Source organism: Paralichthys olivaceus, chromosome 11, assembly GCF_024713975.1.
Source record: "Paralichthys olivaceus isolate ysfri-2021 chromosome 11, ASM2471397v2, whole genome shotgun sequence".
In the NCBI taxonomy this organism is placed as follows: Eukaryota; Metazoa; Chordata; class Actinopteri; order Pleuronectiformes; family Paralichthyidae; genus Paralichthys; species Paralichthys olivaceus.
The window spans coordinates 11,349,189-11,373,017 of NC_091103.1; the positions used below are offsets into that span (position 1 = coordinate 11,349,189).

The 23,829-nt window shown below is 39.8% G+C and overlaps 1 protein-coding gene across 12 annotated transcripts; it reads left to right on the forward strand.

Moving 5' to 3' along the window:
• Positions 1 to 822: 822 nt before the first annotated feature.
• agfg1a (ArfGAP with FG repeats 1a) lies at positions 823 to 23,756 on the forward strand. Of its 12 annotated transcripts, none has more exons than XM_020095214.2 (14): positions 823 to 989; positions 8,922 to 9,015; positions 11,344 to 11,459; positions 12,439 to 12,604; positions 13,559 to 13,721; positions 15,092 to 15,208; positions 16,797 to 16,868; positions 18,084 to 18,299; positions 18,942 to 19,119; positions 19,978 to 20,057; positions 20,561 to 20,668; positions 22,218 to 22,370; positions 22,523 to 22,617; positions 22,848 to 23,756. In XM_020095214.2, the coding sequence occupies exons 1-14, from the start codon at positions 823 to 825 to the stop codon at positions 22,905 to 22,907; spliced, it is 1,785 nt and encodes a 594-aa protein (XP_019950773.2). In that variant the 3' UTR covers positions 22,908 to 23,756. The 12 variants fall into 12 exon arrangements, with proteins under 12 accessions (XP_019950773.2, XP_019950775.2, XP_019950774.2 ...); XM_020095216.2 differs by having other exon boundaries at positions 16,797 to 16,829; XM_020095215.2 differs by having other exon boundaries at positions 15,095 to 15,208.
• Positions 23,757 to 23,829: the final 73 nt, after the last annotated feature.

The window sequence follows — 23,829 nt, forward strand, 5'->3', positions numbered from 1 at the left end:
CACTAACCTTAAAAGTAATTACATTTAGATATTACTAGAAATAAAATGCTCATCATACATAATAAACCCCTGAGCACCCCACCCACCCATCGCATTAACCGTGATAATCCGCACGGTGGCGCTGGTGAGCTAAAGGCGAGTAGTGGACTTTCAGGAGAACAGCCAAAGATAAATCATTTAGAAGAAGATGGTTCACGCCCTTATCTGCTCTTTCACACGCGACTCCATGTACAAAACGTCACACGTGGTCTCTATTCTCAGAAATGTTTTTAATACACAGCAGTAATCGATTATTACAGTTACGAAATCAGCAATCACATGAATATGAATACAATCATAATGTTAAACTCAGATTAAAACGCGCAGGATGAAATACATTTACGGGAATTGGAGCAACGTTATTATCGTGTACGCCCACAGCATTGTAATAATGTATGTAATGCATGGTTAGCACAACATATTGATCTCTCAGCGTGTTTACTGTAAACATCCCGGCGGGTGTTTAATGCAAGATCTCACATTTCTGGCTCTCGCCCTGACAGAAGCGGTGTCGGCTGCGTAACGGGATTTGAACGAAGGCGGAAGTAGGGGGCGGTAACTCTCTTTTTGGATAGCGGACGTTGATCCGACGCCTCCTTGTTCGAGGAGACTCGAGGCCGACGCGATCACGGAGCGACCTGCCAGACCCCCGGTCCCCCGTCTGCAGCTGCACAGGCCGGCCACCTTCAACAAGCACAGCCCTTTGTTGTAGTCGTAGCTCCCCCGCTGCCTCCCCTCGGCTTTACTCAACCCTGCTGTGTGTGTGTGTGTAGAGACCTCACCATGGCGGCGAGCGCGAAGCGAAAACAGGAGGAGAAACACCTGAAGATGCTGCGAGAGATGACGAGTTTGCCCCCCAACAGAAAGTGCTTCGACTGCGACCAGCGCGGCCCGACCTACGCCAACATGACCGTGGGCTCCTTCGTGTGCACCTCCTGCTCCGGCATCCTGTGAGTATTAAGTCGCCGGGTGACCTTAGCTCAGACATGGCGCACATGATTTTAACCGTTGCAGCGGCCACACAAGGTAACGATGTGGACCGGTTAGCCCGGGCAGCGCTAGCTAGACGCGGGGATGGTTGTTACCCAGAGTCAGTGGGAGCTGAGCCGCTGTGACATTGTCTCTCTGTGGCTCTGGTGTTGGGCGGGGTGCGCTCCAGTGCCAGTGCTCTGGTCACAGCATGCTAGCAAAGCCGCCGGGATGCTAGCTGACTCCAGCTTCTCATGCTAACCAGTGAACTTATGTGACACATGAGAGGCAGGTCTGTGGATCAGCCCCGAGCCAAGCGCACCACTAGTTGCAGGGCAGCGTTTACAAGTAACAAATAGTGACCTGGTTATCTACCAGTGGTTCTGGTTAATAGGGCTGGACAGACAAAATGGCCAAATGTATTACGATATATAAAGTACCATGACAGTCGAAATCGATTATGATCACGAATAATGGCCCAAGTTTCAGGGTTGATTTTTGCTCCTGGCTGAAGCTTGTGGTTTTAAACTGTCCGCCATGAACAGAGAATGACAAGCACAAAATATTTTACGAATCTGATACAGATCAATTATGTGAAATGCCTCCTCACTGTGCCTACACAATGCATCACTTTGTATTGTCCCGTAGTTATGTTGCTTTGATGAAAATTATATTGTAATAAGTATTGATTTTGTTTAAGTGCCCAGCCCTGCTCCCATTAAATCATGTATTCTCTCATTTAACGAGACATGTCTTCCTCAGACCTTTTCTGATAAGATCCATCGGCCACCACATAAAGCTGATATCATGCACAAATCATGAAGGAATTCCTTGGTAACTGTTTAACTTTATGGCTTTGAGCAAAGCCACACATCATTGAATACATTTTGCAAATTGTTCCTTGCAAATTATGTGTTTAAAAATGTGTGTATATATATATATATATATATATATATTGACAGTACAGTGGCAATTCATTGGCCAATCAAATTTCAAACTGGTCCTGCCGTTGGTTGTGTTTAATATTATGTTTGGTTTAATATAGAAGTTATTATATGTAATAGAGCCTAAGATATCTATTTGGTTTCTATAACAATCTGTTCTTCTGTTACTAGGCTTGTGAAAGTCGCATCATTTTGAGATTTGACTGATAAATGCATTGCCTGTTTTCATACCATTATCAGTTGCATTTAATCCAGTCATCCACTGTGTTACACTGTAAAAAAATACCAGCATTGCTTCCTCTCTTTTCTCTACAGATTCTCTCATATCAGTAGTTTACCTCCAAAAGCGACTCATAACGAAAACCTACCCACCGCATTGATATTTCCACTGTAGCTGGGTGTTTGACTTTAGATTGGGTTTTCCTGACTTAAAGCTTTGCCCTGCAGTTGTGTAACCAAGCATCTGTAGCTTGGGATTTGGGATTAGTGAAGCATTCTGTTTGTTCTTATTAAGTATTAAGTATTCCACCTCAATTCAGCTGTCAAATGTGGCACTTTAGAAAAGGTCCAGTTGATATCATATGTGAGTTAAGCAAAGATGTAGAGAGAAATCCAGCCTGTTGTAATCTTCCCATCAAATTCTTCCATGACAGACTGACATGGAGGAAACGTTTGTGTTATATTATCCAAATTGCATAACGTTTTGTCAACTACTACTTTCCCCCTCAAGACATTTTGGGATTATTCGGCTCTCTCTTCTAACTGCTTTGACATAATGAAAATTCCAGTCTTACCTGTTTGTTCATCAGTTTTGAGAAAAGGGCCTTCTATGCATATGCTTTTATTCCTAGATCACGGCCACAGCCATGGCATCACAGGTATGGCGTTTTTTAAATAGCATTTTCATGCTTGTCCAATCTTTGCTAAAATAGTTTATCTTGTTTTTGTAAACATATAAAAATATCTTTGCATATCACAAACCTTTATAATTGAAATCATTCAAGTGGTGTTTGGCTATCAGCAGGTAACTTGATAAGCTGTTCATCTGTCCATGCTGTCCTGGTCATCCTGCCAGTAGCCTGCACCGGTACCTCTTAATGCTTTATGGAAATCACCCAGCCATTCTCTGTTTGAGAAATTATTATTCGAATGATTTTGCACAGGAAAAGGAAAGTATTATTTTTTCAGTCAGCAATTCGCCATAGATGACTTTAGTTGTATTAGTCGACAGAGGAACAATGTCTGCTTTGACACATTTTTAAACCCCCTGCCCCTCAGAGTTTACCTAACATCAAGCCCTTGTTTGACTTGGTCTTGAGACCTTAATCTGTGCAAACTGTTGCAGTTGTGTCATCTTTGAAGGTTTTCTTCTATAGAGCTGAAAATAATAAGATTAATTGTGTGCTTGCTGATGGGCAGAGCTTGCCCTCCATTTCACTTCACCAGTGGGTCTATGGGGAATCCACTGTGAATTTCCCATCTGCTCACCCTTTGGTGTTGAAGACTGTAATCTGAGTTAATTGACTTCTTTTATAGCTCAAGATCACGATTCCTCTGGTGTTCTCTTCTTCTGTAGATCTCACCCACTTTTTTTATTTAGACAAAACATGTTTGGGGGAGGGGGGTGTTAGTAAAAAAAAATCTTCTGAGCAGAGGGCTGTTGGACAGGACTGATGTCTGTTAGATGTATGCAGGAAGCCTGGTGTGACTGTAGGCTCAGGAAGTGGTATGGCCTTGCTGTGCGCCTACATCAGCAGCATGTGATTTATTTTTTTAAATATGTGCGACAGGAAGTGGCAGAGAATTCAGTGTCTGCTGCTCAGTTTCCTTTTAATTCTCACCAAGCGTACGTGACGACACAGGTAACGCTTCATGCTAAGACATGATGAATAGTTCTATGACTGTTTTAGGAACAAGGCAGTGTCGATGTCTTTTTTAAAAAAATTTTTATTTACAACAAAAGCAACGCAAAGCCCCTTAACACTGATATCCAGTCCTGTATACCTTTTTTTCATTTGTCATGAAATATTTTATTACTGATTAAAACAATGTCTTTTGAATCTTAGAAGTTTTGTATTTATTTATAGAATTTGCATTTGGAGCAGTAACCTAGTTTGGGGGTGATAGCAGGGGCAAATGACTTATCCTCAGAACACACCCCCACATGGTTGTTGAAAGGGTGGAATTGGAATCTGCTATGTAAACACATTCCTTATGAAGGTGGAGACCTTCCCAGGAGGTATACCACTTACAATGTCTGTTTTCTGGAGAACTGCCAATGGCAGGAAGCAACCCCACTTGGCCTATCTGCTCCTGAGTAAGCAGGGCTGCAACAGACTGAAGGCCATGACAGAGATTGTGACTGACGCTAAATGTTCACAACAATAATAATCAATGGCAAGTTAGCAGACATGATTTGAACTTTGCATGTGTGGTTTTGCTCTGTCTGTGACATTTTACATCTTAAAAATGTTTCCTCAGTTTAGCATTGTATGTCTGGCAAATTATGAATGCTGTCACTAGGTATAAATGCTAATTAGACAGTGAACCATGTAAAATAGAGAAGGTGTAAAATATCTTTTTTGTAGGAACTTAGAGCAGCAAAGTGACGCCTGGTGTATAGCCTCTCTTTTCTTTTGAGATTTGTCCTTGCCAGTTTCTCTCGCCCTGGAGCTTAGCTGCTCTCATATACACTAGTGAGCAGGTCATAATTATTTTATTGTGCAATATGTGATGATGCTATTTGACGATCTGGTAGACATGATATGAAAGTTGACTTAGCTACCCGAGTTAAACAACGGTTTGATTAAATTGCTAATCGGCTGCGTTAAATATTTTGAGATAAGAAGTAATTTTAATTTATGCATACCAAATTAATAGTTTTAATAATTTAATACTCCCCATAAATATAGTGTCACTTGTGGAGAAGTCGTATACCACCTTCCCAGTATGCCATAAGTACGAAAATTAAAAGTTGTCACACCATGCACAATAAGACACATATCTGCACCACACACACACTTAGCAGAGAAAGTGGCCGAGTAAAGACGGACTGATATCACTTGTCAACATACCCCAAGAAAGATGCAAAACAACAGCATGAGATTACTGTGGCTTCCCCCAAATCCAACGTGAGTCCTTGATAATGGATGGTTGCAATAAATGTGGATATTAACTGACTGGTCGAGTTTATAACTTCTATCTCAATGATAAATAAGGAATATTCAAAAGTTGATCATAAAATATACTATTGTAAAAATGTCATAGCCCGGCTCATGGGTGTCAGAGCCAGGGTGTGACTGACAATTTCCTCTGCTTGAGGGCTGATATAAGTGTGCTAGAAAGAAAGAGACAGAGAGGGGGAGGGTGAAAGGTACAGACACAGTCAGAATGGCTGAGCTGTCAAACATCTACAGTAAATTAATGTTTTGATCATTTTGAGCTCTCCTGATGGTATTTCTCACTGTTATTAGAATTTGTACAAACCCAACAATTTAGTGAAGAAAATAATCTGCAGTAAAGTCCTCGTTTTATATTAATAAATGAGTAATAATAATCTAACATTTAATATTTTGTAGTACAACAGTCACCCTGACTATTGCTGAACACCGTCACAACTGTATATCTACTTTGTCTAGTAGAAATAAGAGGTGTGTTGGTCTGTAGGGCAATAACATTGTGTTGCTAGGCTCATTACCAGACTGGAATCCAGAACGAATGGCCTGACAGTTATATTGTGTGTCACTGGATATAAAAAGAGCCAGATTATATCATGGCTTCTTCTTCTGCAAGTTTGTGGATAAGTTGAGAAAGACTTTGAATTAAACAAGACAGGAAGACATTGTGTATTTGATGCACAGTACAGTAAACTACAGTATCAGAATTCCATATCGGGCAACTGGTTAGAGATATTACCATCATATTTTAGGCCTTAGGGGCCATGGGACTTTCACCATGTCTGACCTAGTTTCATCTTCATGAGACTATGATCTGATCTGCCTTCCTCAGGGCACTGAACAACACATTAAAATACAAATAAGACCTACTCACGCATTCTGTCTTCTGATTTTCGGCAGATGCTTTTTCTACTTTGCCATGAGTTTATTGCCTTTTGTGTTTGACGTTTTTTCAATTTATAGTAACTTAAACTGATATTTTTTTTTGTCAAAATTGATTTGGCAATGAAGCCACTTTAATTTCCATGTCAGATCCTTGAAATGTTCAAACAAGTTTCTTTAAGAGAATTTCTTTTTGGTTTGTGTCATTTCTTTGACCTAATCTTTTCTCTCTAACTGACACCAGCATGACATATCTGTGGCCACAACATCATGAAGACATTACCCCAGAAATAGCCCCAGTAGATCCCATGGAGTTACTCCATATTGTGTTGAAGACGTATGGACAGTTTCTTCAGTAGTTGCATGATCTTTGGGTGTTAATTGACACAGATACCTAGATGTTAACATACATGCTGTGTGGACTAAGTTTGGTAATTTTATTCCCCATCTGAGCTTATTATTAAAATACAAATCTTGTCTGTAAGAGTTTGTACTGTCGTCTGATTGGCGGATGTGTAAAGAATGGATGGAGATTAGAACAAGTTTGTGTAAGGGGTGACAGCAGTGAATAATTTACCAGTGTCGGCTAGTATTTCACTTTAGGATCCTCCTATGTGTACAACATTGTGTTTGTAATTGTGACACTGCAGATCTAATTCCCTGGAGAACTGTAATGACCACCTTACAAAAACAAGCAACTAAATATCGAATGGTATCAGCTGTAAGTGAATATGAATATATAAAGTATAACTTAAAATAAATAGTTGATTGGTGGCTAAAGGCTGAGATCAGAATAACCAATCAGATAACACAATGGAGCAACTCTACAGTGGACCAATTACCTTTCAGGGATCAGTTAAATATTTCTGATTTCTGAAAATAAGATTGGTAGTTGGTATCAAGACTGCTTCCTTGGTGATCAGTTTGTGGCCGCAAATATCCTAATCAGAGAACCTTTTATTTTTGAGGAAATGTGCTACCTTTTAATAAAGTCAGGACCAAAGGTCTTTAACCTGTAACCCCACCCATGCCTCAGCAAATGCAAGTGAGGGCGTAACAGGTGGTTTGAGCAACAGGGCATTTCAGAGTAGGGAAGGAGCAGCTGCTGTTCAGACATCTTGGCAAAAAAGTTGAATAGTTTAGAAAAAAGTTTTCTAAAAGAGAAACTTTGGAGAAACAGTGGATTTCTTGATTTCCAGCTGTATGTCCTTGTTCCACATAAGAGAACAGAGAATGTCTTAATAACACCCCAGTCTGCAATACTTCAGGCATACAGATGCAGGAGAACCATACAAAGCTCATTCGAAATGAAAACAAGATCAACCCTTGTTTAAATGGCAGGAGTAAATATTGGAGCGATTGCTGTTATAACAAGACATGAGTACAAGTAATTATTTCTCTGCCAATTAGAGCTGAATGATAGAATTGTTTTATCATGTGATTACACCACTCTGTCATTAAATCATGTTGGAATTCAAGAATAGTTTGAGGTTTTTAAGGCCAATGTCAGAGTTGGATCATCTGCTTTCTTTTTACCTTATAAATAGATGGGTTGTGAGTGTACACTTCAATACTGTACAACAACATCTCCTGATAGCATGCAAGGGTCCATATGATTTAAATTCTGCATTGGAGGGTGTACACAAGTCTCTGTGCAGACATTCGCACAGCCACTATTGCACAAGTTTGTCCGTCATCTATATTGGATGAGAAAATATTTATACGGCATTCTCTTTCATTAATGGTTTCCTTATTCAAAGAACAATACTGCTATAACATGCTTCAACACACTTAAAGCAGGAAGCCACATTTTTACACATGCGTACAACAGTTCTGGTTCTTGGTACAAGTGGACTTCCTCCTCGCCATGACCCCTTCTTGTTGAAAGTTTCCATCAGTTTAATATCACTGTAACTGTCACATACAACTGTCAGATAAACATACCGGCATTGACAAAAAGGAATCAATAAGCTTGGATGCATACCATTGCGGTGGTTCTGACAATTTCTTGTTCTTAACTGGAACCATGTAGCGTTGCCAGTGTAGTTAAGTAGTAAAAAGAAGATTTGGGTTGCAGTATCCACACAATGTTAAAGCTATCTTAATGATACTTGACTGATAACTCGTTTTTGATTCTACTCTGTACTTAAGCTGCTGCAGAAAAACATTTAAAGTTACTGCAGGCTGGTGTTTGTTGATTTAGTCAGAAGGATGAATTTATGATCTGATCATTGATTAAAGACACGTTCTGCCTACAACAAAGGGTTAATGCAGTAAACATTTAAACTGTATGGCAATATGTCCTTTCATCATTCTCATGGCTGTTGTTCTAAGCTATTATACTCTGGTAGCAGTAAAAGCAGTGTGCTTGCATTCTTAATGCTGATTGGTCACACAAGCAGACAAAATAGGTGGCGACCTTGAAGCCAGCACAACATTAGCCTTCACTTTGCTGGTGGGTCCAGGAAAAATACTCAGGCCTGGAGCTTAATATAAAAGCCTAATGATGGCTCTTTTCAACTATTACAGTTAGGAGGCATTTTTAATTTGGGTCGTTGCAGCATGAGCTGTGACCTGCTCAGGAAAATGAGCAGAGCTTGTGTGAGCTAATGGCTGTTACTCCATAATGAAAGTTTCTATATTAAGGGAGATCGTTCTGTCTTTTACTGCGCTGACAACCTCAGTTGTGTCATCGGCAGTTAGGAGAAAGTTTCAACATTTCTCTTAGTCATTATTTGTCTCTGTCATTTCCTTCTGTGCTGCTGTCTCCCTCTCTCCAGTAACTCACACCAGCAAGTCAGCTAATTAAACAGCCCCGTCCTGAGAGGGGGCATCTTGTCTATGTCCAGATGAGGTTTTATGTGCAGTGTCTTCAAATTTAATTGACCCGTTTTCATGTCTTCACCTACAGACGAGGACTGAATCCACCCCACAGAGTCAAGTCTATCTCCATGACAACCTTCACGCAACAGGAAATCGAGTTCCTACAGAAACATGGGAATGAGGTAACGACTCTCTGCCCTGTCACAGTTGTTAATTAAGTTGGGGGTCAACTTTCCTTCTGCTTCAGCAGGTGTTCTTTACAGACCATCTGTCAGGTTTAACTTCCATTTTATCGTCAATGTTTTATCATACACTTACATTTGCTATTTTAACTCAATGAAAATCCTACATAAATCTGGACATACAGCTTTACAGTACAGTTTTGCCATTCACCCATGTTGTGGAAAATCTGCTCGTCAATGGTCAACTCATCAGTAAAGAAAGTGTTGAGGAGCCCTTTGATGTCTTATGCTGAAATATTTTTAGGAGCTTAGCCAAGGAGAAGATCAGAATCAATACTGTCCTCTCATATTCTGAAGTTTCATTTCCAGTAGTCACACTTTAAACCCCTACAGATCACCTAATCTATGGGTTTGCTAGTTCCTAAACAATTAAATGTACTTTCTAGTTCTGGAGACAGTATTGCCTGCTCATGCAGTCTCATATCTGTGGTGTCTACGGAGTGAAGCCTTTGACCTTGGCCAAGCTCTCGCACTTCCCCAAACACGACAGCCAGCTGCACTATGCCTTAGAGAGAGGAGAGGAGACGAGACAGTGTCTCCGAAAATTCTATAACAACCCATTCACACACACATTCATACAGCCAGTTTCTGTTATCTGTTTGTGTATAATGTCTGACAATAAAGTCTAATCTAATCTAGTGCATCCATGTGCAGCATCTTCTGTATCATACGTCACCTATACACTGTCGGCACAGCCATCAGGGGCAATTTGGGTTCAGTATCTCGCCCAAGGACTCTTAGACACGGATCGAACTGCCGACCCTCTGGTTAGTAGACATCCTGGTCTATCTCCTGAGCCACAGTTGCCCCTCATCATCATGCAATCATTAAGGTCCTTCACAACAAAGACTGTAAACAGTAACCTTCATCCTAAAATGACTCTGTCAAGACAAATGTATTGTATTTTTTTTATAGTTTAACAAAACATAAAGCCTTGTAATAATAACTAGACTGGAATATTACAGTTTCAGCAATGTTTTAAGGCTTACTCTCTTTTCCACTTTAGAGTACAAACTTCACCATGTCACTACAACAACCAAACAAAAATTCAAATGTAAATGCATTTATTGCAAGGCTGTTTATTAATTAAACACACCATCCACCTGCTCACCACAAAACAAGTATGGCAAGTGAAGAACGCTGAACAAGACCCAGCTCTCAGGACTTGGAGTTAAACAAATCAGCTCTGAAAGGCAAGTCAGTTTTGTGGCCAGATAGAGGACATCACTAGGATGATTATATATTTCTGTCTGTTGAATGTGGAAATGTGCAACAGTGTGTTTACTTATTAGACACAACACACGTAGACAGATATTTCAGAGTTGTGAGTCTGCAGGTGCAGTGACCCAGTTATGCCTTTACACAAGTATTTCATGAGCTGTATTGAAACTTTTCTTGAACAGTACATCCCCGTCATTTAAATTATATAGCGCACACGTATCAATCTCTCATATGCAATAACATGTATTTGTTGCACAGAAGTGCATCATTATCAAAAGCCATTTCTGGTAAAGGGGGTATGAAATGGAGCAATGCCACCTGGGAAGCACAGTCTATTAAAAGCTGCAGCAAAGTGGCAGTGCAGGCAGACACGCAGGAGACTCAAGGTTGCTGCTGATGCATATATCCTCAAGGTTGCAATATAAATACTACTGTCGCTCTTTTTTTCTGAGAGACAAAGCACTCAGTTCTATAGATTCTAGTGAGAATAGCATCTAGTAAGAGTTTAAAAAGGGTTAGGGGTTAGGGTGTGAGTATGTTCATGTGAACAGAAGCCCTCTGAGAATTATCAGCAGCAGAAGCATATGAACAATAAAAGAGCCATGCTCGCTCTTGCAACACCATCACTTCATCTATGAAGCGGCACCCAACACTGAGTGCACACATGCATGAAACATGTAAAGCTCTCTTTACAGGATTAGGCAAATACTTTAGGAATGCTATCCAAACCTAAGGCCAAGGTGAGACTTAGACTGATTGAAAATAAATACTAGAAGTAAGTAAGTAAAACCAAAGGAAAAGTGAGGTATTGATGTGAAAACTATTCAGAGAAAGTCAATAAATAAGTTAATAATCGAATAGATAAATAAAATTGAATAGAAGGATATATCTGTAAAACCCATTAGGTGTATACATAAATAGAGAGATAAATAAATAAAAAACATCTATACGAATCTGTTATTTTACACAGCTTATTTTATTAGCTGTGTGTGCTACAAAAATGCTGTACCTAAAGTCACATGTTCTGTTGCTCTGTGTGTGTTCCAGGTTTGTAAACAGATCTGGCTCGGGCTTTATGATGACAGAATCTCCTCAGTACCAGACTTCAGAGAACCTCAGAAAGTCAAGGAGTTCCTTCAAGACAAATACGAGAAGAAGCGATGGTAAGTGTCTGTTTTACAAGCTGGCAATTAAAAGACACGAAGAACACCCAAACAATGTGCACTGTGGAGACATGTAGGTTTTCTTTGTGTTTGTCTTCTCCGAGCCGTGGAATGTCTCTCAAGCAGCTCATAGCAGTTTGCCTCAAGCAAGCTACCAGATACCCTTCTTTACATGCACACAATGTAGGTCAACACAGTCGAGCTGGTGTATGTACAAGTTGTAGCTCCTCCACAAAGTTATAGGTTCAATGTTTCTCAAATGAGGTTAAGCATAGATGTTAGTGGTGCATAGCACCTGTTGAGTGCCACAACTAATGAGAGCAGTTATTTTAATCAAATAGAAGTAATGGCAGACTGAAACAACAAGTGCATGACATATTGATAGTCGCTCATTAACAGTAAATATTGATTTAGTGAGACTGTTGGCTTATGCAGTGTCACTGTTTGAGTGAGACGTATCACAGAAGAAGTTCTTTCTCAGGATATTCAGGTAATCATTCAGACTATGTAGCAATAGTTAATCATTAGTTAAATCCACCTATTAGTTTACGTAGTAGTGCTTTTTCATCTTAGTGGCTTGCCTTTTCCAAAATGAGAGCAATGAGCAGTGCATGTCTCAACATGTCCCCATTTTCCGCAGACAGGCATTCTCAATCATCAAGGCCTCTCTTCTCTAACACAAAAACACCAGTCATTTTTCTGTATGTGATGACTTTTAGTTTCAAGGACTCATGGCTCCTCCTCAGGATGTGAATCACATTTACACTCAAATAAACATTTCTTGTTTAGATGTGCATAGTGATAGTTATTTAAATGCAAATTATGTGCCGTTATTTTGATTATGTCAGTTTATCTTAAATATTATCTCATTGTAGAAAACATTTAATCATCTGTATATTGATCATATTTTCTTTACTATTTTGATGGTCTATTTTTATGATTTCTTTTTAATATTCATGCCATGATAACTGTCTTCCAGGTATGTACCTGCTGAACAAGCCAAAGTAGTGGCATCAGTCCATGCTTCCATCTCTGGCTCCTCAAACAGCAGCACCAGCAGCACCCCAGAGGTTAGACCACTCAAATCCCTGCTTGGGGAGTCAGCCCCCTCCCTACACCTCAACAAGAACACCCCACCAAATCAGGTGAGATTTATGTCATGCACACACACTGAATCTGCGAGCCATAGACAAAAACTAAAACATCAGCCATATATAATTTGGATGATATGTTGGTACCTCAGAAGTTTAAATGTTACCACTTTGTGTAGTGAACTCAGCAGACAGCTAAATGAGTGTCTCACTCTCAGAAAGTGCACATTGAGTGACTTGGCTGCTGAATAAATAAATCCCTTGTTTTTGATACTTGCAACAAGAATAGTAGAGAAGAGTAGTGATTCCAGGAATTGTGTATTCTGTATCGGTACAATTGACACTCTATCATAATTGATACTGAGCACACGTACACCACTGCATGTAATCATTGTGCAAATAGTAACTGAAACATGGTGACAGATCAATAGTATGAAAATATTTAAATATATTTATGTTATATTTTGACACACTGAAAAATAATGATGGTAGCCTACCAAACGAATGAGCACCCCCTGCTCACGTTATGAGCAATTGCTACTTAAAGGGATAGTTCACAGAAAAATGAAAGTTCACTCATTATCTACTCACCACTATGCAGATGGAGGGGTGGGTGAAGTGTTTAGTCCACAAAACACCTCTGGAGTCTCAGGAATAAACTTTGTTGCAGCACAGTCCAATACAATTGAAGTCAATGGTGACCTAGACTCCAGATGTAATAAAACAGAAAAAAACACAACATGCCTTCATACTGCTCATGTGGTGTAATCCAACTTTTCGCAAGCCCCGGCATTCGAGTCATTCACACCATGTAAGCCTAACTGTCCACTGGAAGTGGCTAAGTTAGCCGACTTAGCTACACGATGGTGTGTCCGATGGACCAGACACACATTACCATTTTCAAAAGGCCTCTGCCTTGTCTTCTCTAGTTTTCAGGTAACACTGTTCATTAGCATTCTCATCAACACATACAAGCACTTTCTCTAACCTGTCTCTTGTCTCCACCAGTCTCCAGTGGTGAGCCGTGGACAAATTCATCAGCAGCAGTTCCACGACAAGAAGTTTGACCTCCTCAGTGACTTGGGTGGAGACATCTTCGCTGCCCCACCTAACATGAACCCAGGCACCAGCTCCAGTTTTGCAAACTTTGCACATTTCAACAGCCACACAAGTAAGGAACAGACCAACTGCATGACTGTACAACAAAACAATTATTCATCAGTCATTATATTTCAGACAAATTGCGATCAAGTCATTGAAACAGGAAAGTCTACAAGAACTTGAATCCCCCTAAAATTATTGGTGAAATCACATCAATTTTATCTGAATCATGATAAAATATTTATTTGTTCGTAGGCGTTTGGAGAACATCATAGCAAATGATGTAACTAATAAACTTCAACCATTACTGCCATTTAATCTCTCAGGTGCTTAAAGAGACAGTCACATCCTAAATGATGCTGTATTATATTCAACAGCTCTTATAGATTGTGGCAGAATCTGTTGAACGTCGTACCCACAATACTTCAAAACATCACCGTATGTTGTGTAAAGGATAATACCTGACAAGTTGTGCATTCCTGAATTGTAATGGATTACCACATGTTATCCATTACAGCAGTGGAATGTACAAACTGGATAGATGTTCTCCTGCTTATACCATAGCCACTTGACAAAATGCTAAATGTGATAAAACTAAAAATATCATCAATTTACATATTTATCCAGTTAACTGTAATCTCATTTCAACATTTTAAAAACCAAATAGTTCCTAAGAATGTTTTTTTAGGCAACGTTTAGTGAGGTATGAAGTGGTTTATCAGACTCAGCCAGGAGTTTTACAACCCTGGCAAAGTGGGAAAGATACATTTCATTGATCGCTGTCAATCTCAAGAACAGAAAGCAGTGATGCGATCTGCTACATGACATAATTAAATCTGTCTGTGGAGATAACAGTAGAGCGCTCTGTCTTTTCCCTTTCTCTGTCACTAACACACATTCACAGCACCCTCACAGTCTCTCTCATTCCCTCACTTCCACCTGTGAGAAATGAAGCTTGAAAGTTGGAATACCAACTTCACCGTTGGACAGACACATCTCCATGGTTACTAATGTCTTTAACATTGGGCTGTTAGTGTTCTTTCCATGGAGAAAAATGTCATTACCCCCTCAAAGAGCCATCAACTTAATGTAGCAACCTAAGTGTCATGTACACATCTCCACATCGCAAACATTAGCACAGAAGAATGATTTGTGTATATGGCATGTGCTCAACAAGGAGTCCAAACAGTATCTAATGGGAAAGGATGAATGTCGGACGATCCTGCCTGCGTTTAAAGCTGTTTCTCATGTTATATTAAACCACTCCATAATTATATCTCACATTAAGCACATAACCCATCGTATTTGTTTTAGCAATCTATCACCCATGCCTTTGGCTGTCATTTTTATGTATTCATTCTATTATTGTCTCATCCATTGTTATCCTTTCATTGTCTTTTTGTCGCTCTTGTCTGAACCTCATCCTGACACCACCTCCAGCAGCACAAAATGCCAACGCAAATGCAGACTTTGCAAATTTTGATGCCTTTGGGAGCACTTCTGCATCATCAGGTTTCCCCTCCGCACCCCAAGCCCCATTCCAACCCTCAAATACAGGTAGTTCTCCTCACTGGACAAACACACATCCAAACCAGTCTTGCATATATTTTACATTTGTGTGGATTTGTATGCACAGGCATTTACATCCTATGTTAATACAGCACATTGTCACTTATGTTAATTGTCAAGTCATCAATGTTTTGTGTGTTTTACTGCTGTAGGTATTTTTGACACACATTCGATATCCGTTGTTTCGATGTCTAATTTAAAAGGCGTGTCTGCACCAGTTTTACAACCAGTGGCGCTAGTTTACTTCAAAGATTTTCTTATGGCAAAAAAATAGCTGTTGACTGAAACGGTAAATGATGTTATGTCTACATTGTGTGTGCCTTAGGCGTAGAGCATAACTAATGTGCTTCAGAGTGCCTCGTATCGTATCATATGTCTATTTTGACTTACTTAAGCTTAATTTGTTACCCACTTGTTTGAATAATCAACAACAAATTCATCCTTGAAATGAGAGCAGTGGTTGTACACTAGAGCAGCACTAACCACACTCAAGCATTCAGACTGTTATCTCTTGAATATGCAATAATCAATAAATAATATAGTTATGGGAAACAAGTAACCAAGTGTATAAAGAACACTGTGCTGCCATCAGGTACACAGTTTTATTTATAATAATATTATTTATTGTTGTAGCACTGTATGACATATATGTATGTATGTATGTGTGTATGTATGTACGTATGTATATATAATAGGGGCTTAATATTAGTATATACATTCATGCTGTGTGATTTTGTCAAAATGTTGGCATTTTAATCTGATACACCATGGTCTAAAAACATATCATAAAGGAGTAATGTTGTACTTGTCATCATGCTGCAGTATTTCCTCACCAGTAGCTGTTTTTCCTCGCCCTTAACGGAGCACCTTTCTCGTGGGTGGCACAGTGCTGCAGTGTTTGGTGCTGACCTCTCACAGCTGAACCTCAGTTTACCCAGGGTCTTTATAAGTGGAGGTGTGGCTTCATCCTTTAGTCCAAAGACGATTGTGAGAGGTAGTTTGTCTTCGCCCTGCATTGGGCTGGCGATCTGTCGGGTGTGTACACCACCTCTTACTTACTGTCAGCTGGGATTGGCTCCAGCCCCACTGTGACCCCCAAATAATAAACACTATCTGCAATGGATGGTTGGACTGTGCCTTCTATATTCTCACACAAAAACAGTGTCTCATATCAATCACCTAAGCCTGCAACTCCTAGTCTCTGGAAAATGTTGTGTACTACTGCGCCCTCTGCTGGAGGTATATATAGGTAGCCTTCTTATTTTGGATCTCCTCAGTGATCTCTTTAGCATGCCTACTGCCTGATAGATAAATCTACACTCTCTATTGTGGCTTGGTAAGATAGTCCCCTTCCTACAGACACTGACTAACTATCTGGCCTCAGCTGTTCATTTTGTCTCATGTGCATTTTCATCCTTTGCTTCAACACGACTTGATTTTCTTTGGCTTTCATTCTTTAAATTTTTTTTCCTATGGTTTGTCTGATGTCTTTTCTTTGTTTCTCCGCCCTGTCTAACGTTGCTCATTGCCCCATTTCTCCATCCCTCCCTCCCCTCTTTGATTTTTCGGCTGCCAGCATTCACTGTGCTCTCATCCAGCCGCAGTATGGGTGAGTTTGCAACTGCTCTACCTCTCCAGGGTGCACACAGTAAGTCTCTCTCTGGGCTTGTTCCCTTAACAGCTTCCCCTCTTTCCACCATCTCTAAAACATGTTCTGATGCTCTTCTCTGGATGTAACGTGTGCCGCAGCATGTTTGTCTTTTTGTGTCTGCATCACAATCTTGCTGGTTAATAACAGGAATAATAAGCTGTGATGGTTGCTGCCATACGTTGTGAAAAAGATCAGTTACTACAAAAAAAGCACAGATACATGGTTGGTAATTTCAAGGTTGCACCTTAACTAAAACAATCATTAGGAATTGGTAACGTGAGGAGACAACAGTCAACCGCAGGTGTACCTGATTTTCTCAGGCTGTTAAAAACGCCTCTTATTGACTTGTAGGATTTCCACTGTTTTTAGGTATCCTTGTTTTATTGGTTAAAAACACCTTTTCTCCGCTTAATCTCCCCAACACCAATCTGTGTTGATTCAGGTTTACCTCAGTATCAGTATGGTGATATGTCTTTAGCGGTTTCTTAAATAATAAATATTGATGTGTTATTCCAGTTATTGCAGCACAAACAAATCTGTGCTGACTGAATTACATTAATATAATGGTATATATTATTATTCGTCCCTGATTTCACATGGTTGTTGAACATAAGTATAGATGTGAAACAAATTGAAACTACAGTGGTAAAGCTCTCAGTAGTTCTTGAATAGGTTGGGGTTTTTTGTAAAAATTATATTTTTGTTTGCCCAGTAACAATCTTGTGTCTGGTTGAAAGTTATGTCTACTCATTATAGAGTCCAGTTAATCATACAGGTCGACTGACTAACAATCTTTTTAATTGTTTATCAAGTTGTTTTCCATGTCACATTTAATACATTTTGTCTGGTTTTGTCTGTGACTGCCTTCATCCACAGTATGGTGCTGATTTGAGTTGTAACTGAGCCACTTAAGAAAGGTGCTGCTCTGTACGTCAACTGACTCTAACACAAATAAATTATAATTTCATACATTTGTCAGGTTCATAGGCTCATGGAGAGCCAGCATAGCACAGCATGGAGTAAGTCATTTAGAAGTTTGTTGCTATCTATCCGATAGATAACGTATCTATTTTTATGTAGATAAAAGTATCTCAGCCCGAGCCTTAACCCCCCATGCAGCTTTCTCTGTCCCTTACACCGTGTTATTGCTGTCACTCAAAACCAACAATCAAGGTCCCCCTTATGATTCTTGAATCTCTCTCTTTCATACAGGTAGTGCTTCAGGGGGACTAGCAAATGCCAATTTTGCAAAATTTGACAACTTCCACAAATCGTGTAGTGCTGACTTTGGAGCCTTCAGTTCCTCTTCCCAGAGTAACTCCACAGGAGCTGGCAAAGATGCTGTACAGAGTACTAGCATCCCTGCTGATAGATACGCAGTCCTGGCTGACCTGGATAACATGTTTAGCTCTGCCATAACAGAGCAAGGTAAACTTCTCCTGCCTAGCCTGTTTCATAGATCTCATTTGTAGTGCTAGACCGGGTAGAGGTTGACTAAAAAAGGAAGTTGACACAACTAAAAACAGCATACAGATTTAAATCCCTCTCAGTCTTCTTCTACAGAGGAAGTCTCTCATGAAACAGGGCTGATTTACATTTTCTAGCAAAAATCGTATTCTGTGTCGCCTGATGTCTGACTTAGCCAAGGCTTAGTTGTATTTTGAGATGGCCTTACCATTTAGTTTTTTTCAAAATGAATCTCATGACCTCAGTGTTATGCATCTAGCCTGTATCAAAGCACATGCACATGGTGGATCTGGCTTCTTACTCTATAGAATGACTAATGCATTGCTGTCATTGGGCATTATTAATTCCACTTGTTCTTAATTCTGGCCCTCAAGCATCTGTGAATTGTTCTGGGCTGGTACTAGTTTATTTTGTTTCTGGTCTAGTAAATGCGCATTTCCTAATGATTGAACATCTATTCCCCATTGTTTTTTAATAGGTTGAAAATGGCGGCAATCCCTGGACCTTTTTGTTTGTGTGTTTTAAAATTAGAATTTTCTTCCTGGATTAGTTGAGCTGGAATAGACTGAACCAATCTCTGCTATTTATGTGCTTTGTTTGCAGGGGGTATTCCGGTAGTGGCGAGCTCAGCCACACCAGCTGGAGTGGGTGGTTTTCCCCAGAAGCAGCCAGCGGTGCTAACAGGGGGCGATCGCTATGCTGCTCTCGCTGAGCTTGATACTGTCTTCAGTTCCCCAGCCCCTACCACCAGTGTTTACAACACCACCAGCACCGCACATGGGTGAGGTTACGCAAAGAACAAACACACACCCCAGCACAAATTCTCAATAATTAATTGATTCATCAACATTTGTAATTCACAATTTTATACTTTTAGCTTGGTAAAAGTGTTTAAAATGCCACTTCAACCATAAGTATCATGTGTCACTCCCCTGAAAATTGAAAAAATAGAATGCAGTGGTGGGAGGCAGAGCTGAGACATGCCTGGATAAATAAATGTCAAGTTGTAGAGACAACCCCCTGCCAGGTCCAAGATGATTTGAAACACTATGTGGCATTTAAGCCATGTTCAACCCATATATGTAGATTTTTTTATAAATCTGGTAATAACTGTGATATTACAACATGTCATTTAAATTAGCGTATAGCTCAACAAACATTTCGGTGTGCAGTATCTCTTTAAGACCAAACTGTTAAAACATAAGGGTGTAATAGCTGATAGGTGTGAACCAGTGGACTGAAATACAGTTTACAGAATGTCAGGGAATTTTTTATTTTGCATGCAGGATCGTCATTTTCTGTGTGAGAGTGGAGACTCTCTCAAGGTCCATCTTATCCCCAGTGTCAGACAGGATGGCATTTCCGAACACTAGAAAACATCTTGATCTAAAGCAACACTTCCTTCTGAGGAAGGTCAGCCACCTGTGAAACAACACTTTAGTCAGACATGATAAAAATCACAACATCCCTGACAAATACAGTCACAGCTGGCAATAATCCGGCAAAGTTATTTTAATCCAAAGCACCATGCAACGCAGACGTACAGTGAAAGCATTATCTGTCATATAGCATTATGGAGGTTCTCATCTTTTTCCTGTCTTCTCTGATGACTCCATGTGTTGATGTTGCTTCACTGCAGGAGTGTGTTTGGCTCAGAGACTGGGGTGTCAACAGCACAAGCACAGCAGGCCCTGCCTGGCATGGCTCACGGTTTCGGCGGTAAGTGTTTTCTAATGTTTTCTTCTTATTTTGCTCCGTAACTGAAATCAGTAATGATGCAGAACTTCTACGTGGTGAGGTACAGTGGGTCGTAGGCAATTCCAGCTAGATTTGTCTTTAGGGATTTTGCAGACTTTATTTTGCAAAGAACTGGTTGAGATATCAGACTAGTTTGCAGATGTGATCAGAGAATGAGGGCTTGGATCATTAAGCAGTGGCATTAAGTTCTCATAATGTCAGACATCGATAAGCTTTACTTCTTCTTTGGAGAAATTTTTTTTGTTTTTTAGTCAATCTACTTCACACATCACAAAGTTGTTTGGATTCTATGTTCTATAGAATTACAGCTGGTTTCTGGGCATTTTATCATCTCACTGCTTTGGACTTAAGACATGGCATCCTTTCTGATTCAGTTTTTGGTTTTACTTTATAGAGCTCAAAATGTTAACTGATCTGTTTTCGTAATCTGTACTCATGTTTGGTGACTCAATGCATCTCTCCAGCACCTCCGTCAACTAATCCGTTCGTAGCTGCTGGAGTTGCCCCTGCGGCACCTCCCACCAACCCGTTCCAGAGCAACGGCAGAGTGGCTAATGTGGTGGCGGCAGCAGGTGTGTATGCTTATGTGAATGTGTCACCCATGTGGACACCCAATCAAATAAATTAGTACAAGTGCAGATTAAAATTATTTAATTTTGAAAGAAACTGCAGGTGTGATACATTATAATACAATATTTGTTATTTGTTTGATTTCCTTTCACGCCAAAAGTGGCAACTGGGTTGCTATGATGCTGAATATTCCTGAGAGATCAGGTTTAAATACAAGTAGAAGAGGAAAATGATCAAATCTGGGTATTTCAGAAAATCTCTGACAAACTGCTGTGCACAAGAAGGATAAAAGAAGCAGTCGGGTGTAGAAATTCAGATCCAGTTGTTTTTGATTGCTCTTGCCACGCTGGACAGACTTGATGAGGGTTCTTCATGGGCAGGGTTATCCCCCCACTTTTGGTAGGTTCCCTGCTCTCTGTCACTCTTCTACACATCACTCTGGAACTGCCCATCTTTTTCCAGGAAAATGTTGGGAGAGGTGAGCAGTGTTATGATACCATAGATAAGAATGGGTTAGGTTGAGTCTGAGTTTAAAATAAATGGGTTGTAAAGTATTAGGAAATCCTCTTAGCACCTTGCACAATTTATTCTGGAGAACAAAACCGTTTATTAAATCAGACTCTACTCATTAAGCAAAATATCAATACACAATACAATATGTAACTCTAGTTGAAGGATTTAAAATATAGTTTAAGAAAGGTGTACAGAAGTACATGAATTCACCTTTGGTTTTGAGCACTATGCTCTGCTTTCTTAAAAAATAAATAATATATATAAATAATTATTAATTGCTCATCTTACTTTACATCTCAGTGACTATGGCTTCCTCAACATTTTCCTTTTAGTAGTTGGCAAAGAAAAGTATTGTCTCCCTTTTTGGAGATTATTGAAACTATCTTTGCTTTCAAATGCATAAACTAAGTTAGTTATTCATTAGGTTGGTGGTCGTAAAATGCTTCATCCAATGACTAAACCCTGTTAGATGTTAAAATAATCTTCCTGACTTGATATCAAGAGCATCTCCTTGTTGCTTCTGCTCACATATTCAGTCGCTTGTAGTTCCAATCATTGATTTAGTTTCATTTAAATTAGATGAAGCATTTCTACCAAATCTTGTCTTTTTCAATTTCCAGCTAGCTGTTCTATTCACCACAGTTTGATTCCACTTGCCACACTCTATGAATAATCACAGATATCAGTCGCTGGTGCTACACTACAAGTTTGGTAGCTTCATGTCAGACTTTTGATCACACAGTGTTTAGGCATAATTGGTATATTTCTACTCCCTCATTTGCTATAGCAGTCTTTATGTTGCTATGCAATCCCCCAGTTCAGTATACTGCTGTCTAACAAACTGCAGATATCAGCAGCCTCTCAGTATTTAAATACGTTTATTTTACTGCTGATATTGGCCAGCTCTTGTATAATCTAACGTGTGTGTGTGTGCGCTATTGCATGTGTTATAAAACCACTTTTTATGTTGTAGATGTTCTCTAGATGTTGTCTAGTCTTGTGTAATCATCATTAAGCAGTTTTCTTGCTGTGTTGCAGCATCATTTGGCACAGGCTCCATGAGTATGCCGTCTGGATTTGGGAATGTTGCAGGCTTCAACCTTCCTACTAGCTTTAGTGGAACTTTCCAGCAACCGTTTCCTGGACAGGCTCCCTTCCCCCAGCCTCCTGCATATCCCCAGCAACCCAACGGTGTGTATGCCTCAGTGTAGAACATATAATTTAGAAGTATCAGCATCAGTTAGTTCTCTAAAAGTAGTCCTACTTGTTTTGTTAGTCATGTAATTGATTTTCAGGTTGTGTATTTTATTATATGTTCTAAATGACATGTACGTGTCTTTCAGGTGGAGGATTTCCAGCCTTTGGCCAGGCTAAGCCTGTTGCGACTCCTTTCGGTCAGGCAATGGCTGGACCGATGGTGTCAAGCAACCCATTCCTGGTTAGTAAGAGAGCTTCAGGGCATGATATCCTGTCTGAGATTAAGATTATTGTTTGATAGAGATAAAGCCCTCAGCCTACTCCTCCTTTGTACCACTGACTACATTGCCACTGTTTCAGTTCCAAAAGTGTTTGCTTGTCATGTTTCATTTCATTAATGGATACTGGATTTATTCTGACACTCCTCAACACTTTTTCTCTGACGGTTTGTTTATCCCTGTTTCCTTCCAGGGTGCGGCTCCACCTGCACAGTACCCAACAGGAGGCTCCTCTACAAATCCCTTCTTATAGCGATCCATTCAATCAGCTGCACTACAGGGTCAACAACTGGCGCGCTTGCACCTATTGCACTGTTTTGTTTCACAAGTAGCTTTAAAAACACAATGTTTGTAAGGATTTGTATTTTCTATCGCAGTTTGTCCCTGATGGAATGAAACGGTCGTACCGCCACTGTCTACAGCTACAAAACAAAGTGATGGTGTGTGCAGAGGGAGAGGTTGATCCCCTCTTCTCTATTTAACCTGTGAACTGGCCTGGCATCCACTGAGCCACAATGTATAATCAAACTGGCTGAAAAACTAAGTTATTGCATTCAGTATATTCCATTCGTTATGCTGCATTTCTGTACATATTGTTTTTCTTTTAAGAAATTAGCTCTTTTTGCATATCAGTATTTGTATCTAACACAAGATTTGTGAAGACAGAGCTGTTGCTTGGAAAAGCTAATGGGTACTGCTGGTTACCGTCATTTGTAAAGAACCTGCGCAGGATCCTTTTAAAGTAAACTGTTCTCACTTAAGAAAAAAATAATGCATATTCTGTTGTTGAGATAAGGGGGGAAGAAAGAGTGAATGTTGCATCATGGATGAGTAGAGGACTTGTTTCTCTGCCATCGCCTGCCCTGCTGACAGAGGCCCTGGTCATAATACTGTTGTGAACCACATCCATGTGTGAGTAATGGATGATGAACTGAAAACCACTTACGTTGGGTATGAACGAATTTTAAGTTAATATGTAAATATATACAGTATATATATTAAAATGAATTTTAAGTAAGAAGAAATGACCAAACCATTCATTTATATGGATGTATGGAAATCTTGTATATTTGTTTTGTATAAAGAAAAAGATCTATCTTCATGGTGTTGCGGTTAGTAATTTAAAAGCCTTTTTTTCTTGTTTTAAACTGACATGATTATCACAGCTTGCAGTT

What these genes read in the sequence shown, in the direction of transcription:
- agfg1a (XM_020095214.2), top strand. Translation starts at nt 823, where the DNA reads ATGGCGGCGAGCGCGAAGCGAAAACAGGAGGAGAAACACCTGAAGATG. An exon ending in TACAGAAACATGGGAATGAG is followed by an intron (nt 9,016 to 11,343) that starts GTAACGACTCTC and finishes TGTGTGTTCCAG; the next exon opens with GTTTGTAAACAGATCTGGCT. An exon ending in ATTCCAACCCTCAAATACAG is followed by an intron (nt 15,209 to 16,796) that starts GTAGTTCTCCTC and finishes TTCGGCTGCCAG; the next exon opens with CATTCACTGTGCTCTCATCC.